The sequence below is a fragment of the Eptesicus fuscus genome, chromosome 6, assembly GCF_027574615.1.
Source record: "Eptesicus fuscus isolate TK198812 chromosome 6, DD_ASM_mEF_20220401, whole genome shotgun sequence".
Lineage (NCBI taxonomy): Eukaryota > Metazoa > Chordata > Mammalia > Chiroptera > Vespertilionidae > Eptesicus > Eptesicus fuscus.
The window spans coordinates 79,921,402-79,937,500 of record NC_072478.1 but is presented as its reverse complement, the minus strand read 5'-3'; the positions used below and the strand labels follow the sequence as shown (position 1 = coordinate 79,937,500).

The 16,099-nt window shown below is 50.5% G+C and overlaps 3 protein-coding genes across 10 annotated transcripts; 2 read left to right on the top strand and 1 right to left on the bottom strand.

The window, feature by feature from the left end:
* The first annotated feature begins 9 nt into the window (after window positions 1-9).
* On the top strand, window positions 10-3,459 carry NDUFA2 (NADH:ubiquinone oxidoreductase subunit A2). 2 transcript variants are annotated; one of them, XM_054717950.1, is made up of 4 exons: window positions 10-261; window positions 389-495; window positions 665-797; window positions 3,263-3,459. In XM_054717950.1, the coding sequence occupies exons 1-4, from the start codon at window positions 161-163 to the stop codon at window positions 3,306-3,308; spliced, it is 387 nt and encodes a 128-aa protein (XP_054573925.1). In that variant the 5' UTR covers window positions 10-160; the 3' UTR covers window positions 3,309-3,459. The 2 variants fall into 2 exon arrangements, with proteins under 2 accessions (XP_054573925.1, XP_008143939.2); XM_008145717.3 differs by lacking the exon at window positions 665-797 and having other exon boundaries at window positions 19-261.
* Window positions 3,460-3,532: 73 nt separating this feature from the next.
* On the bottom strand, window positions 3,533-14,016 carry TMCO6 (transmembrane and coiled-coil domains 6). 7 transcript variants are annotated; one of them, XM_054717947.1, is made up of 12 exons: window positions 13,961-14,016; window positions 9,149-9,261; window positions 6,848-6,963; window positions 6,573-6,756; window positions 6,222-6,326; window positions 5,975-6,060; window positions 5,628-5,744; window positions 5,278-5,389; window positions 4,979-5,165; window positions 4,745-4,839; window positions 4,195-4,362; window positions 3,533-3,944 (listed from the first exon to the last, which is right to left on the bottom strand). In XM_054717947.1, the coding sequence occupies exons 4-12, from the start codon at window positions 6,741-6,743 to the stop codon at window positions 3,831-3,833; spliced, it is 1,155 nt and encodes a 384-aa protein (XP_054573922.1). In that variant the 5' UTR covers window positions 6,744-6,756; window positions 6,848-6,963; window positions 9,149-9,261; window positions 13,961-14,016; the 3' UTR covers window positions 3,533-3,830. The 7 variants fall into 7 exon arrangements, with proteins under 7 accessions (XP_054573922.1, XP_008139549.2, XP_054573920.1 ...); XM_008141327.3 differs by lacking the exon at window positions 13,961-14,016 and adding an exon at window positions 9,384-9,568; XM_054717945.1 differs by lacking the exon at window positions 13,961-14,016 and adding an exon at window positions 9,384-9,568 and having other exon boundaries at window positions 4,757-4,839.
* A 294-nt stretch (window positions 14,017-14,310) lies between these two features.
* CD14 (CD14 molecule) lies at window positions 14,311-15,777 on the top strand. Its single transcript, XM_028147087.2, has 2 exons — window positions 14,311-14,471; window positions 14,560-15,777. Exons 1-2 carry the CDS (start codon window positions 14,469-14,471, stop codon window positions 15,661-15,663), a joined length of 1,107 nt encoding a protein of 368 aa, XP_028002888.2. The 5' UTR covers window positions 14,311-14,468; the 3' UTR covers window positions 15,664-15,777.
* Window positions 15,778-16,099: the final 322 nt, after the last annotated feature.

Sequence of the window (16,099 nt, the reverse complement as noted above, 5' to 3'; positions counted from 1 at the left end):
GGAGGACACCCGGGCGCCCTACAAAGCTTTTGTAGCTGTAGCTAAACGTGGCCCCGCCCCCTAACGTCAGCCCAGCTATCGCGGGACTGGAGGGGCCGCGATTGGTCGGTCTGGAGAGCTTGGCCGGGAGGCCTGTGCGGGGTTTTGGGTTCCGGCGGAGATGGCGGCGGCGGCGGTGAGTCGAGGCGTCCGGGCCAACCTGGGTCTACGGGAGATTCGCATCCACTTGTGCCAGCGCTCGCCTGGCAGCCAGGGCGTCAGGTGAGGCGCAGCGTGGTGGGCGGGCGGGCTTCGGGGCGCCGGGGTCACGACCTCGACCTCGACCTCCCGGGCGTTTGGGAAGGCCCGCGCCCACACCGTACGCGCGGCGCTTTCTCGGGCCCCGCAGGGACTTCATCGAGAAGCGCTATGTGGAGCTGAAGAAGGCGAACCCCGACCTGCCCATCCTAATCCGCGAGTGCTCCGAGGTGCAGCCCAAGCTCTGGGCCCGCTACGGTGAGTGCGGGACGCTGGGGGTCTGGGACCCCCGTGGGGAAACAAGGGTTCGAGAAGAGAAACCGCCGCCCACGGTCAAACAAAAACCTGTGGAGAGACCGGAACCGAGACTTTGGCCTTGCTTTTGACCTTGTTGCCAATAAGGAAATTTACGTTTGTACGATTATAGGATGCTTCGTGTCCTGGGTAACAGCCATGAGGAGGCGGGCCCCGTCCTACTTAGGGAACAGGAGCTGTCATTTTTGTAAACCAGAAGAGGTTTCAGACAGGGCCAGAAGAGGTGCTGATCAGTTCTCGTCAATGTAGGTCGTTCCAAATTATGTGTGGGCAGTGCCAGGAGTGATCTTCATTATATGAGAGGATTTATGTAGCTGGATATAACAGGGTTGCGCCTTTACATATATGTTCCTAGAATGCACTTCTGCCAGACATCCAATGCTGGCTCCTTATTCAGGTGGTTATGTTCAGTTCTGAGTTTATATATCTCTTCAAAAAGGCATTCCCAGACCAGTTGTGTAACATGGCCCCTGCCTCCTTTTTTTATCATGTTACTGTTACTGGCCAGAGGAGGAGACCCTCAGTTCTTGTCTTGAGGGAAAGATTTCAGTCAAGAGACAAAATGTAGTCCTGGTTGGTGTTATGATTAGATCATCAGCCTGCACACTGAAAGGTCGCAGGTTTGATACCCAGTCAAGGACATGTACCTGTTGCAGCTTCATGCCCACCCCAGTGTGTGTGTGTGTGTGTGTGTGTGTGTGTGTGTGGCAGGGGGGTGAGTTCGGCTGGCCACTAATGGTTGTGTCTCTCACATCGATGTTTTTCTCTCTCCCCCTCCCTCCCTTCCACTCTCTAAAAACTAATGGCAAAAATATCCTCAGCTGAGAATTAATAACAAAAAAGAGACAAAATGTAGAAAAGCAAACAAGAATTTACTGACTTCAGCAAAAACATGCATAGGACAGTGAAACAGGACCATTGTTCCCCTGGTTGCAAGTCTTATGGGGTCCCTTAGAGGTTAGGGGACACGTGCCATTGGGGGAAGGAGAGGGCTAAGGGAATGGCACAGGTGTGCTCCCTGGAGGGAGACCACCCTGGGACCTTCCTTTTCAGGCATTTTATTTTATTTTTTTAATTCTCACCCAAGGATATTTTTTCCGTTGATTTTTAGAGAGAGTGGAAGGGAGGGAGAAGGGAGAGAAACATCCATGTAAGAGAGACACATCGACTGGTTGCCTCCCCCACACGCCTGACCAGGGTGGGGGATCAGACCTGCATCCAAGGTATGTGCCCTTGACCAGGAATCAAACCCATGACCTTTCAGTCAGTGGAATTCCCGTCTAACCACTTCGCAACTGGCCAAGGCCCTTTTCAGGCATTTTATTTTATAATATATATGTATTTTTAAATATATTTTTATTGATTTCAGAGAGGAAGGAAGAGGGAGAGAGAAACATCAATGATGAGAGAGAATCATTGATCGACTGTCTCCTGCACACCCCATGTTGGGGATTGAGCCTACAGCCCGGCATGTGCCCTCACCGGGAATTGAACCATGACCTCCTGGTTCATAGATTGAGGCTCAATCACTGAGCCACATCAGCTGGGCTTTCAGGCATTTCAAAGGCTGGGCGTTTAGGGCAGGTCTTATAGGGGATCAATAGAATGTTCATTAACTTTATGATCTACCAAAATGAGATTTATTCTCTTGTCTGTCTGTATGGTTGGCAAATGGCAATTAGATTTCTGTTATCTGTCTTCTTATACTATTAAGCATCCTTGGTTTAGGGAAAATAGGATTTACTAGGTGGCTGCAAACTACTGTTTTACTATTTGTCTTTCCCTATTCCGTAAGTCCAGAGTTTTCCTAGCTTCTTACTAATCTGTAACAATTACCTATTTCAATTTGCTACAATCTGAAAATTACTTTCATGTTGCCTAACACTTAGTAGGCATGCAATCAGTATTTATACATACTGAATAGTGGTATTTTAATCATTTTTTTTAAATATATTTTTTGATTGATTTGAGAGAGAGGAAGGGAGAGGCAGAGAGGGATAGAAACATCAGTGATGAGAGAGAATCATTGCTGGCTGTCTCCTGCACACCCACATTGGGGATCGAGCCCAAAACCAGGGCATGTGTCCTGACAATAGAATGGAACTGTAACCTCCTGGTTCATGGGTCCATGCTCATCCACTGAGCCACACCAACCCGGCTAATCTTGGTTTTTAACACCTTGCCCTAGATAGGTCTGGAGAAAGAGGGAAGTCACACCTAAGGCAGATTGGTTCTAACAGTGGGCATGTGTAGTAATGCCAAGCACTAAAAACTGAAGGAGGAAAAAGGTTCTCCTTCCAAAAACCAGTAGACTAGAAGAGATGGACTCAAATAGCTATAGTGAATTATACTAGATGGTCTATGGGAACCACAGAATGGGTATCCTGCCAAGATTAGGTCCATGCAATGCACTGCTCACATGGTTAATAAATGCCTGCTGTGCCCCTTAACATTTCCTTGAAACACCTTCCTTACCATTGTGTCCACCCACAATCAGCCAAAATTCTAGTTGGACCTACGCTTCCTAGATGTGTTTGAGGCCCAGGGGGGAAATTCTAGGCCTACCAAATCCACCTTGGTCATCTTTTTACTACCCTTCCTATCGTAACAACACCTTAAGTTGCTGACAAAGACCTGTTGTTATGCTCTGCTAGCCCCCACAGTGCAGAATAGATAGTCACCTCCCCTTCTCTCCTCCCTTTCTCTCCAGCATTTGGCCAAGAGAAGAATGTCTCCTTGAACAACTTCAGTGCTGATCAGGTAACCAGAGCCCTAGAGAATGTGCTAAGTGGCAAAGCCTGAAGCCTTCGCTGAGGATTAAGAGCAACAGCCCCACAGCCTGGGCTCTGCTGGACTGAGTACAATGTGGAAAAATGTGTTCTGTTGTTTATAAAGCTTATGCTGTAAGACGCTGTCTCAGGATGTTCTTTACCTCATTCCACCCTCTACCCCTTATTATGCAACCACTGAGGCAAAGCAGTTTAATATAAAAATAAGACTTTATTCTGCCCCATCAAAAGCTACCAGCTGCTAAAGTAAAACAAAACAAAAAAGAGAGATTCCAGGGCCCCAGAGTAGACCACACCCACTTGCCTCTAATCCTGTATGGACAGTGCTGAGTGAAAGGGAGGGCTGGAGTCTAAAGGTCTTGGTTTAGGCTTAGATGTGGAATCTGAGAACATGAGGCCTCATTAACCCTCCCACCACCATAAGGGGCTCCATGGGGTACAGAAGCTGGGGGGTGGGGGAGTGGAGTAAAGTGACACTGAGAAGCCAGGTCATCTATGAAGAGCTGTCTGCTGGAGAGCATGCACTCGGTCCTGGAGCTGTGCTTCCTCCTCGTGCCTTTTAAGGGCCTGCAGCCCTGATTGCTGCAGGAAGGCCTGGGCAGCCTAAAGGCAGGGAAGAAAAGGATTCGGCACCTGGGTCTCTGTGCCCTAACTCTCAATTCCCAGAGCATTATGGGTTAGCCCACCTCTTCTTGGGAAAGGGTACATTCCCAGCAAGAGGATGTAGGCTCTGACCTGGACACATAGACTAGCCAGGTCCAGAGAAGTGGCTATAGTTAGTACTGGAAGGGAAGGGGCCATGGTGAGACTAGAAGCTTCAGATCAAGGATTGAGAACAGGACTAGAAACCAACCTCTGGCCGGTAGAGGAACAGCAGTTGCAGCAGCTCCAAACTCTGGCCTACTACTTCAGTGTCAGAGAAGGCCAATGTGTCCAGCAAGGAGGAGAGCAGGGGCCCTGGCCACAGATGCCAGCAATACGCAGGACCCTTCTCTGCAACGTTGCACAGAACTGTGAGCACCTGTAGAGAGAGATATGTAGTATATACACAGTCCCCACAAAGGATGAAAGCCAATGACAGCAAAAAATATATAGAGTGCTGACCACATGCCCAAGGCACTGTGCCAAGCAATTTTATAAGCAAGTTCTGTAATCTCCACAACTGCCATCAGGTAGTATTATTATTCCTAATTATAAATCAGGAAACAAGCTTAAGATGGTTAGTTGATTTTCCCAAGAACAGTATCTAGTAAACCAATTTAGGGATTCATACCTAGATGGGTCTAGCCCTGAGGCCATCCATACTATACCACCTGCCAGCTCTCAGATAAGGGCACTTCTGAGCTTCTACTGTTTATACTTCAGCCACTAGACCTTGGGCTCAGATGACTCCCAATACCTACCAATACGCTCACCACATTAGATACTGGCAACAACTGCAAGAGAGGCTTGATCAGATCCAGGGAGAGCAAGGAGGTACAGATGCTAGGGCTGTTTGCTGGAAGGAAAAATGTCAGGGTGAACCCCTAACTGCAGCCTGAAAATGCCCCCTCTCAATCCTACCCACCTCAGTCCAAAACCCAAGGAAATTTTCCCAGTATCTAAAGGTCCAGCCTATGCAAGATTATGGCTCTTACCAGTGAGGTTATTAAGAAGCCAAAGGCCCTCAGGAAGCAGGCTGGGGTGTTTCTGGAGGAGGAACTGCAGAAGGATAAATACGGATACCACGACACGCTCATCTCTGAGCTGCACTTGCCCTCCCCCAGCTTCCACCGCTTCCTCTGTTAGCAAGTTGCTTAGACACCGAAGCACAGGGCACACCAGCTGCAAAGACAAGTTGGGGGTCAGGTATAAGGAGGAGGGGACTCTCTGCACACTGGAAGAGGAATAGTAGGAAGAAAGGTTGTGCAGATCTTGACCTGTCCTCTTCACCTACCAACTCCAGTCCTGCATCTTCAGAACTCTGGACAGTCCCAGCCAAGTGCAAGAGTAGCAGCCCCAGAGTGGAGACGGCCCCATGGGTGATGAGCAGGGCATTATTGACCTGGCTGGGCAATAAGAAGCAAGTAGTTACTAAGCCATTTCTACCTTTAAGCTTGCAAACAGCCCAGGTCTGTGGGTTTCCTGGATTACAAGGAGAGAAGACCAGGAAAGGAAGACCTTTCATGGAATTACTGAGGGGGCATTTTCACCACAATAATTCCAGAAACCGAAGTTCAAACACCGGAGTGGCAAGAAGGGAACCCATGAAAGGTCTGTGGTACTTTCCCAACTGGCCTGTGTCACCTGCAGATGATGTAGTGAAGGCACCAGGCAAACTCCACAGCGACCCCAGGGTTCAGCTTTGGTCCAGGTTGCAATAGTTGCAGCAAATGCTGGGGAATCGGGGAGGCCAGGACGGAACTGCAGGCAGAAACAGCTCTGATTAGAAACCACAGAAGGCAAGATGCCTGTCACTCTTCCCAAACCCTAAGAGCAGGTGGGAAAGTGTCCAAACCCAAACAAAGCCCTTCCCAGCCAGCCACACGGGGTTAAATGTATAACAGCGTTGGAACCAGACTTGATCAGGTCTTGGGGGCTACACTACCAACTGGGTCACTCCTGACGGCACATCTGGAGACAGTACTACTTACGGGATGATCTTCTTTGGCGCTTCCTTAGCCTGCAGGAGCTGGGACAAGGCATATCCAAGGGCTTCAAGCACAGTCAGATGGGGGGACTAGAAGGAGACAGGGTAGGGATCTGGCTCTGGAAGCTAGGCCGGAAGATTTCCAACCCCTTAGCATATGGCAGTGGCTGGAACTGCCTAACCAAAGCAGCCGGGGCACGTGGGAAGAAGTAAGGGGAGGGCTGTTCAGGAAAGTCAGGGTGGACACTCACCTGGATGCAGGAAGCCAAGGCTGGAACAATGCCCTGTGGCAGGAGCTGCTTTCTCCCAGCTTCACTCTCCACAATCAGGTTACCCAGTGTATACAGACAGAGCTCCTGAGAACAGAACAAAAGCACTGGGCTTGGCCCATGTCAAGCCAGGGTGGAGGTGGGGATGGGGAAGATGGAGCAGCCCTGTTCTTGAGGCTCTGGGTACAGGAAGATAAAAGATAATGGGTGTGTACATGGCTGTGGGCATCAGGGGAAACAGGTTTTCTTCTCCCCACCTGCCAGCTCAAATTGGACCCAAAGACACAATTTTTAAACTCAAACCAAAAACAAGGCAGAAGTGACAGGGCTTACTATAAGGTCTGAGCTGTGACCGGCGAGGTAGGTGAGAAGGTAGGACGTGGCTGGCAGGCAGGCCTCAGCCACCTCGGACTGCTCGGAATGAGAGAGCTCATGAAGGCACCGAGCCGCCTCAAGCTGCAACAGGGCCTGGTTGCTGGTCAGGAGCCCAACCAGGGTCCGCATGCTGCCCTCCAACCTACATGAGTGAGTACCAGAGCACTGCTCAGCCTGCGGCCCCTCCCCTCCACACTCCTATCCATCCCTTAGAACCCCAGCCACCCACTGACCTGATGAAGGTCTGCTGTGTCTCTGGGTGCTGCAAGCCTCGACGAAGGCTGACCAGAGCTCCTTCTCTCTCCTTTTCCTCTGTCCCCCGCTGGGCTAACCACAGGAACTGCTGGACCTAGAGCCCAGGGCAGGGAAAGATGGCAACACACAGTTGCCAGAAAGCAAATCAAGACCTGCTCTGCCTACTTCACCTGTGAGCCTTCCAATATTGCACCATCCCTAGAACTTGTCATTCACACTAATGTGGCTAGTAAGTGCCAACAGTGCAGTAGAGTGGAAAGAAGAGGGAATCAGCCCAGCCACTTACTCTATAAAGGACCTAAACATCAGTTTCTCACCTGAAAAAAATAGGAGTAACTTCTATCTTGTTTTCTTACAGGGTTATTTCAAGGATAATATTTAAATCCCTCAGCCTGGCATAACCTATGCTTCGTCATTCTCCCCATGCAGACTGTACACTAACACCTAGCATAACGACTTTTTAGTGCTGCCAAGATTTTGCACTATCAACCCAGCCGGTGTAGCTCAGTGGTTGAGCGTTGACCTATGAACCAGGAGGTCACGGTTCAATTCCTGGTCAGGGCACATGCAGAAGCTGCCGATCAATGATTCTCTCTCATCATTGATGTTTCTTTCTGTCTCTCCCTCTCCCTTCTCTAAAATCAATAAAAATATATTTACTAGTAAAAAGAAAAGATTTTGCACAATCTATTTCTTCTGCCTGGCATACCCTCCCCGGGGCTTCCACTTCCTTCAGATTTCTGCTCCTGTGGGAATTAGCCTTTTCTGGCTTCCTGTGGCAGACTTAGGGAGACTTAGGGGTTTCTATTGTGCCTCATGTCTCTTTCATGGACTGTGAACACTTCAAAGAAAGGGACTCTCTTTTCCTCTTGTGTACCTCAGGACCCAGCACAGTTCTTGGCATAAAGTAAGTACACAATGAATAAATGGTATAACCCAGGTGTAAGTGCTTTGTAAACTATATATGTAAACATAGATAATACAGCCCTGCCAGCGTGACTCAGTGGTTGAGTGTTGACCTATGAACCAGGAGGTCACGTTCAATTCCCGGTAGAGGGGCATATGCCTAGATTGTGAGCCCATTGGTGATTCTCTCTCATCATTGATATTTTCATCTCTCTCTCTCTCTCTCTCTCTCTCTCTCTCTCTCTCTCTCGCCCTCTCCCTTCCTCTCTGGAACCAATAAAAATATATTAAAAAAAACAAACAAACAAAATGATAATACAAACAGGGGATGCCCAATGCTTGTTGAATGAGTAAATGAACTAAAACCAATTCTTTCATTCACTTAATAAATACTGAGCATCTCCTAAATGCCAAATATTGTGCAGGCATCTGAGTTTTCAATGATGACAAAGATAACAGTCTAGGTTCCTGTGGACTTAAAAATTAGTTGGAGAAATGATAATAAACAAACAAATTAGACAGGATGATTAATATTCTGTAAACAGGTTGTTAACACAAAATACCAAAAGGGACCCACTTGAGATGTAGCAAAGGCAAAGGCCTTGAGACAGGAAAGAGCCTGGTATATTGTTCCAAAACTGAAAAGGGGGCAGTTTGGCTGAGATTAATAAGTTGATAAGGTTGGGGTTGGTAGAGGTTAGACAAGGCTGAACTTTATGGGTCACAGAAAGCAGTTTGGTCTCTATTTTTAAAAAAGGCATCTGACTGATGTATGAAGAATGAACTTGAGGGCGGCAAGCATAGATGCAGATGACCCTTTCGGAAGCTACAGTAAGTATCCACTGGAGGGTGGTGGAGAGCTGCGATGGGGAGGCCTGTAAAACCTTCAGAGTTCTTGCCCTAAGGGGTTTGGCTCAGTGGATAGAGCCTCTGCCCAAGGACTGAAGGGTCCCTGTTCCATTCCGAGGGCACGTACTTGGCCTTGGACGATCCCTGGCCCTGGACAAGGTTCATACACGAGGCAACCAATCGATGTGTCTCTCTAGTGATGTGACACATCGATGTTTCTCTCTCTTTCCCTCTCCCTCCCACTCTCTCTAAAACAAACAAACAAAATCAATGGAAAAATATCCTCGGGTGAGGATTTAAAAAACACACAAAACTTCAGAGTTCTTTACGAGGTAAAAACCGGCTAGGCCTTGAAGTACTGATGTGGGGATGATGTGGAGGTTGACACCCCAGTTTCTGGCTTGGCCCACTGGAGGTTTTGAAGGGACCGGACCGCATTCAGGTTTGGGGACCACCTCGAGTACTCGAGGAAGGAATTTGGCGCCAGCTTGTATGGACCGCACCGCGCACCCTGACCCCCTCACCTCGGCTTCCCCGAGGATCGAGGCCACACATCCCCCTTCGGCTTCCTCTGGGGTGTCGTCTCTCAGCAGCCTCTTGCTGACCAGCTGCTGCTCCCTCCGTGCCCGCCGCAGTGCTGGGGACAAAGGAGTCGGCTGGGGGCAACGGAGGGGCACCCAGGACCCAGAACCCCATCTCCCACGCAGGGGCCTCCCACCGCCATACCCCCACCCTCCCGTGTTCCCTCCCCGCCCGCACCTGCCTCCCGCTCCCGCCGGCGGCGCCGCAGCTCCTCCACCCCGCATCCCACCGGCCTGAGAAGGCCTTGCCGTGGGCTCAACATGGTGTGGAGCTGGAGGAAGTTCCCGCTGGACTGCAGGCTGGGGACGCAGTCCCCGAGCATAGGAGAGGGCTGGGACGGCGCAGCCGCGGCGCTGGGCGGAAGGAGAGGGGAAGCAGGAGGAGCTCCGCGCGAAGGGAAGGCGGGGCCGAGGGGAGGAGCGGCCAGCGGCTGGGGCGGGGCGAAGGGATGGGCGGGGTCAGGGGAGGGGAAGCGGGGCGAAGTGGGGAGCGGGGCGGGGCGGGGCGAAGGCAGAGGGTGGGATCTGGGCTGAGAGCCCAGTGAAAGCAGCACAGCCTTGTTTTCTCCCCAATTCTAGGAAAGAAAGAAAAGCCCCAGCCGGTTTGATCAGTGGATAGAGCATCGCCCGCCGACTGAAGGGTCCCAGGTTCAATTCCCGCCAAGGGCACATGCCCAGGTTGTGGGCTCGATCCCCAGTGAGGGGCGTGCAGGAGCCAATCAATTTGATTCTAGCTCATCATTGATGTTTCTATCTCTCCCTCTCCCTTCCTCTCTGAAATCAATAAAAATGTAAATAACATAAGAATGGCTCAGTGGATAGAGCGCCAGCCTGCAGATTGAAACGTCCCAGGTTCGATTCCGGTCAAGGGCATGTACCTTGGTTGCGGGGACATTCCCAGTACGAGGTGTGCAGGAGGCAGGACATTCCCAGTACGAGGTGTGCAGGAGGCAGCTGATTGATGTTTCTAACTCTCTATCCCTCTCCCTACCTCTCTGTTAAAAAAAAAAAAAAAAAATCAATAAAGTATGTTAAAAAAAAAAAAAAGAATGATAGATTTGTTTAAAACAAATAGAGAAAGTAACTCAATCCTGACCTCCTGACCTCTGCCGCCCCAGGCCAGTAAGCAAACTTCCCCATTCCTAACACACCCAGGAACATTCAAAACTAGCTCGAGCTCTAGGAAGATATAGGATACCATTTCACAATAATTCATCGTGTTGTTGGTGAGATGTTATCTGTACCCCCATCCACCCTACCTCAACCAGAACCCTTCGTGTAGATGAGTGACCATGCGTTGCCATATTGAATGTTCGCCATAACAATTATACCCATTTTACGCTGAGGAAAATGAGACAAATATAATTATTTCACTGGTCTGTACAAAAGTGAGTCGCATTGGGGGGTGAGGGCTTGAGTGGGAGGGTTTGGGAGGTTAATGGAGGGATGAGGACACATATGTAATACCTTAATCAATAAAGAATTTTTTTTAAAAAGTGAGTCGCATTATTTTTAGAATAAAGTAATTCACCAACTTTTGAGCGCCACTGATTGACTAGGTACTGGGGAAACACTGGTGAGTTAAAAAAAATTAAATTTAATTTAGAGAGAGAGAGCAAAAGAGAGGGAGAAATAGAAACATCTTGAGAGACAATCAACATCAATCAACATCCATCTGAAGCCTCCTACACGCCCCCTACTGGCAATCGAGCTGGCAACCCCGGCATGTGTCCTGACCGGGAATCAAACCAGTGACCTCTTGGTGTATGGCTCCACACTCAATCACTGAGCCACACCAGCTGAGCCCAACATTGGTGAGTTTTATTATTTTTTAAAAATATTTTTATTGATTTCAGAGAGGAAGGAAGAGGGAGAGAGAGAAACATCAATGATGAGAGAGAATCATTGATTGGCTGTCTCCTACTGGGGATGGAGCCCACAACCCAGGCATGTGCCCTTGACTGGAATTGAACCCAGGACCCTTCAGTCTGGAGGCCGATGCTCTATCCACTGAGCCACACCGGTTAGGGCAACATTGGTGAGTTTTAAAAGGTGTTCCTTGCCCTGGCTGGTGTGGGTCAGCAGTTAGAGCAGAGTTGTGAGGGTTCAATTCCCGGTCAAGGGCATGTACCTGGGTTCTATCCTGCCCAGTTGGGGCACGTGTGGGAGGCAACCAGTCAATGTATCTCTCTCACATTGATATTTCTTTCTCTCTCTCTCTCACTTTCCTCCCTCCCTTCCACTCTCTCTAAAAAGCAATGAAAACAAAAAATAGCAGAAGTTCAGAAATCTGAGGTCCAGAGACTTGCCCAAGTCTGACAACCTCAGTGGATCTGGGACTCCATGCCTGGCTGTCTGAGCAGGGTCAGTGGACTGCAGGGTTAGTGTATTTAACACTGAGCTACATTAACATCTTGGGGGCAGCGAGAACAGCACCAGGTGTTAGACCGGTGGGGTCAGACTGGACCTGGGTTCAGCAACCTTGGTACTTGAGTTCTGGCTAGGAAAGAATTCAAAGCCAAGACTCAAACTATAAGAGAACATTCATTTAGAAAATCACAGAGGTAGAAGTAATTTGTAGAAGAAATGGGCTTAGGAAACAAGTTATAGAGGTAAAAGAAAGGGCCCTTAGAACATTTCAGAATTTTTCTCTTGTCAAAGAATAAACCCTACCCCACCCTCTGGGATACTTTTTCTTTTTCTTGTCAAAACAAGTGAATTACTAATTAATCCTCACTTAAAATTTGTCCATCCTTTCCTTCCTAGGATACAGGAATTGTGTTGGGGGAAGGCAAGGGAGAACTAGGTGAAAGTGGGAAAATCTATAATAATAAAAGTATAACATGCTAATTAGATCGGACAGCCAAACAACCTTCCAGACATCATTCCGGACGTCCTTCCGGATGAAGCCACAGCGGTGGGGGCCAAGGCAGAGGCAGTTAGGGGTGATCAGACAGGCAAGCAAGCAGTCAGGGGCGATGAGGCAGGCAGTCAGAGGCGGTTAGGGGTGGTGAGACAGGCAGGCGAGTGGTTAGGAATGATTAGGCAGGCAGGCGAGCAGTTAGGGGCATCAGGCAGGCAGGCAGAGGGGTTAGGGACAAGCAGGCAGGCAGGCAGAGTGGTTAGGGGCGATCAGGCAGGCAGGCGGACATCCCTGGAGGGATCCTGGATTGGGAGAGGGTGCAGGCCGGGCCGAGGGGACCCCCCCGCCCCCGGCCCCGCTCCCAGTCATGAATTTCATGCACCTGGCCTCTAGTTGTGTTATAAATATTTAGTTTCTCAATTGCAGGATGGGGAAGTGAAAACTATAAGAGTACAAGTGGCTTGGCTAATGTGTTTCTATTAAACACCTCTACTTAGGAAAGCTATTACTTTCAATTAAAAAAACACATTTATGCCGAAACCGGTTTGGCTCAGTGGATAGAGCGTTGGCCTGCGGACTCAAGGGTCCCAGGTTCGATTCCGGTCAAGGGCATGTACCTTAGTTGCGGGCACATCCCCAGTAGGGGGTGTGCAAGAGGCAGCTGATTGATGTTTCTCTCTCATCGATGTTTCTAACTCTCTATCCCTCTCTCTTCCTCTCTGTAAAAAAATCAATAAAATATATTTAAAAACAAAACAAAAACAAAAAAAAGCACATTTATTTGAGAGAGAGAGAAGCATTGATTTGTTGTTCCACTTATATATGCCCTCATTGGTTTTTAATATATTTTATTGATTTTTTACAGAGAGGAAGAGAGAGGGATAGAGAGTTAGAAACATTGATGAGAGAGAAACATCGATCAGCTGCCTCTTGCACACCCCCCACTGGGGATGTGCCCACAACCAAGGTACATGCCCTTGACCGGAATTGAACCCGGGACCTTTGAGTCCGCAGGCCGACGCTCTATCCACTGAGCCAAACTGGTTTCGGCATGCCCTCATTAGTTGATTCTTGTATTGCCCTATCTCCTGGAACCTTGGCTTATCCAGATGATGTTTTAACTGAACATCATCTGGATAATGCCAGAGCTTAAAACCTAGAACTGTATTATTTATTACTAGAGGCCCAGTGCACGAATTTGTGCATGGGTGGGGTCTAGCCACCCCCATTGGGATGGGGAGGACCTATTGGGGGAGAGGCTGGTCAGGGGGAGGGGCCGCAGGCTGTTGGTGGGCAGGCCCTGCCCCCTGGTTGAACTCCTGGTGGAGGGGACAATTTGCATATTAGTCTTTCATTATATAGGAGAGGTGGGGAGTGACCAGAAAGAAACAACCAGTTGTCTCCCTCACCAGGGATCGAACCCGAAATCTGGGTATGCGCCCTGACCAGGAATCAAACTGGGGACAACATTTAACTAACTGGGCCACACTAGCCAGGGCAAAAGCTATAACTTTCTTAATCAACAAAGTTAAACAAAGAACAAGTCAGAAAAAAAAAGAAAAAAAAGAAAAAGGAAGGAGAGTTGTTCTTCAGATAAACTTCCTTCTCTTGAATTTAATTTCCAGACCTTCGAGTCAATAGTTGAAGTTTGCAATCTCTTCCACAAAATATCCAGCTAAATATCCAGTGATAATCAGGGGATTGGACTTGGACAACAGGAGGTTAATAGTAACCACCAAGACTAGGGAAAAGTCAAGGAAACTACCCAGATTGAGTCGTGGGATATTGGCAGGGGAGGCAAGAGTCCTGGTGGGCTGGGCCAGCCAGGCTCAGCGGTTGAGCGTCCACCTATGAACTAGGATGTCAGGGCTGGATTCCCCCTCAGTGCATACCCCCGGGTTTCAGTCTGGATCCACAGACATTCAGGAGGCAGCTGGTCAATGATCCTCTCTCATCATTGATGTTTCAATCTTTCTCTTCCTCTCTGAAATATAAATATATATATATTTTTGAAAGGGTCCTGGTGGGAAGCACTGGGGCTCTTCCTTTCTCCAAACCCACCAGACAAGCCTGGGGCTCCTGAGTCATCAAGACTGCCTGGGGCAGAGCACTCTAGAGGCCCCGCGGATCCTTCCTGTTACGTCCCTCCTCCCAGCAACATCCTTCGTTGCAAAATTTCCGAGAAGGTTAATGAATGGAGCGGTGAAGGGAGGTGGGGAGAGTGACCAGGGTTCACAGAGGAGGGAACACAGGGACGTTCCTGGGGTTACAGAAACTCTCAGAGGCTGCCAAAGGGCGTGTGGAGCCTGGAAGCCGGGAGTGCTGCCATAGAGGAAAGAAGCCAGAGCCCTTCCCGGAGCCCCGAGGACCTGCCGCAGAGGCTCTGAGGACCCATCGACCATGGTGAGTGTACGGTCTTGGGGCCGAACAGGGGCTGCTGGAAGAATCCCAGGGACCGCTGGGGCCGCCTTGACCTCCGCTCTCTTCCCAGGTGCGTGCGCCCTGTCGGCTGCGGCGGCTGCTGCTGCTGCTGCTGCTGCCGCTGCTTCACGTCTGGGCGACCGCGCCAGAGCCCTGCGAGGTGGACGACGACGATTTCCGCTGCGCCTGCAACTTCACGGACCCGGAGCCCGACTGGTCCAGCGCCTACCAGTGTGTGAGTGCCGTGGAGGTGGAGATCCGTGGCGGTGGCCGCAGCCTCAAGGAGTTTGTCAAGTTCGCCGACACCAACCCGAAGCAGTACGCTGACGTGGTCAAGGCTCTGCGTTTGCGGCGACTCACGGTGGGCGCCGCACAGGTTCCTGCTCTGCTTCTCTTCTCCCTCCTCCGTGGGCTTGGGTCCTCCCGCCTCAACCAACTAACCCTCGAGGACTTGGAAGTAATCGGCCCGACGCCGCCGCCGCCTCTGGAAGCCACTGGACCTGCGCTCTCCACCCTCCGTCTCCGCAATGTGTCGTGGCCCGCAGGGAGCGCCGGGCTGGCACAGCTGCAGCTGTGGCTCAAGCCGGGCCTCAAAGCATTGAACATTGCGCAAGCACACTCGCTCGCCTTTTCCTGCGCGGACCTCCGCGCCTTCACCTCCCTCACCGCCCTAGACCTGTCTGACAATCCTGGACTGGACGAGCGCGGCCTGACCGCGGCTCTCTGTCGGAACAAGTTCCCGGCCCTCCAGGAGCTAGCGCTCCGCAACACGGGGATGCAGACGCCCAGCGGCGTGTGCGCGGCGCTGGCGGCGGCAGGTGTGCAACCGCACCACTTAGACCTCAGCCACAACTCGCTGCGCGCCGCGGCAGCCGACGCTCCCCGGTGCGTCTGGCCGAGCGCACTGAGCTCCCTCAACCTGTCCTTCGCTGGCCTGGAGCAGGTGCCTGTGGGACTGCCGGCCGAGCTCAGCGCGCTCGATCTCAGCTCCAACAGGCTGAACAGAGAGCCGCGGCCAGACGAGCTGCCCAAGGTGAGGGACCTGACACTGGCCGGGAATCCCTTTCTGGACCCGAAGAACTCTGGTGTGGTCACAGCCTGTGAGCATTCGATTCAGGCCCTGGGGGTGTCAGGAACTGTGGTGCTGCTTCTAGGGGCCAGGTCCTTGGCCTAAGGCTCAGGAGAGAAGAATGGATTGGCTCAGATTGCCCTAGTTCCGGAGGATCCCCCTCGGGACCTCTCAACTAACCATTTCTCTGCCTCCTATTCATTAAAATCTTAAACAACGGTCCTTGTCATTCACTGAACAGGTGTTCGCTGCGTGTCTGCTGTGTGTTGGGCACGGTGCTGGATGGGGAATCCATTATACTGAGACTTTCTTTATCCCAACTCCTCAGAAACCACACCTGTCTAAGTAAAGGCTTCAGGGGCAGAGGGGCAGGGAACCGTTGCCTGTCTAGGGCTGTGTAGAAGAAATAAGGAGTTTCTGTGCAATCCGGGCTTGCTGAGCAGAATACTTGTGCCTGTGTTAAAGGGTGTTGGAATAGTAAATATAACTAGGAAGATGCATTCATCCCTGTGCATTTTCCATGAGCCAGCTAGTCCCTTAC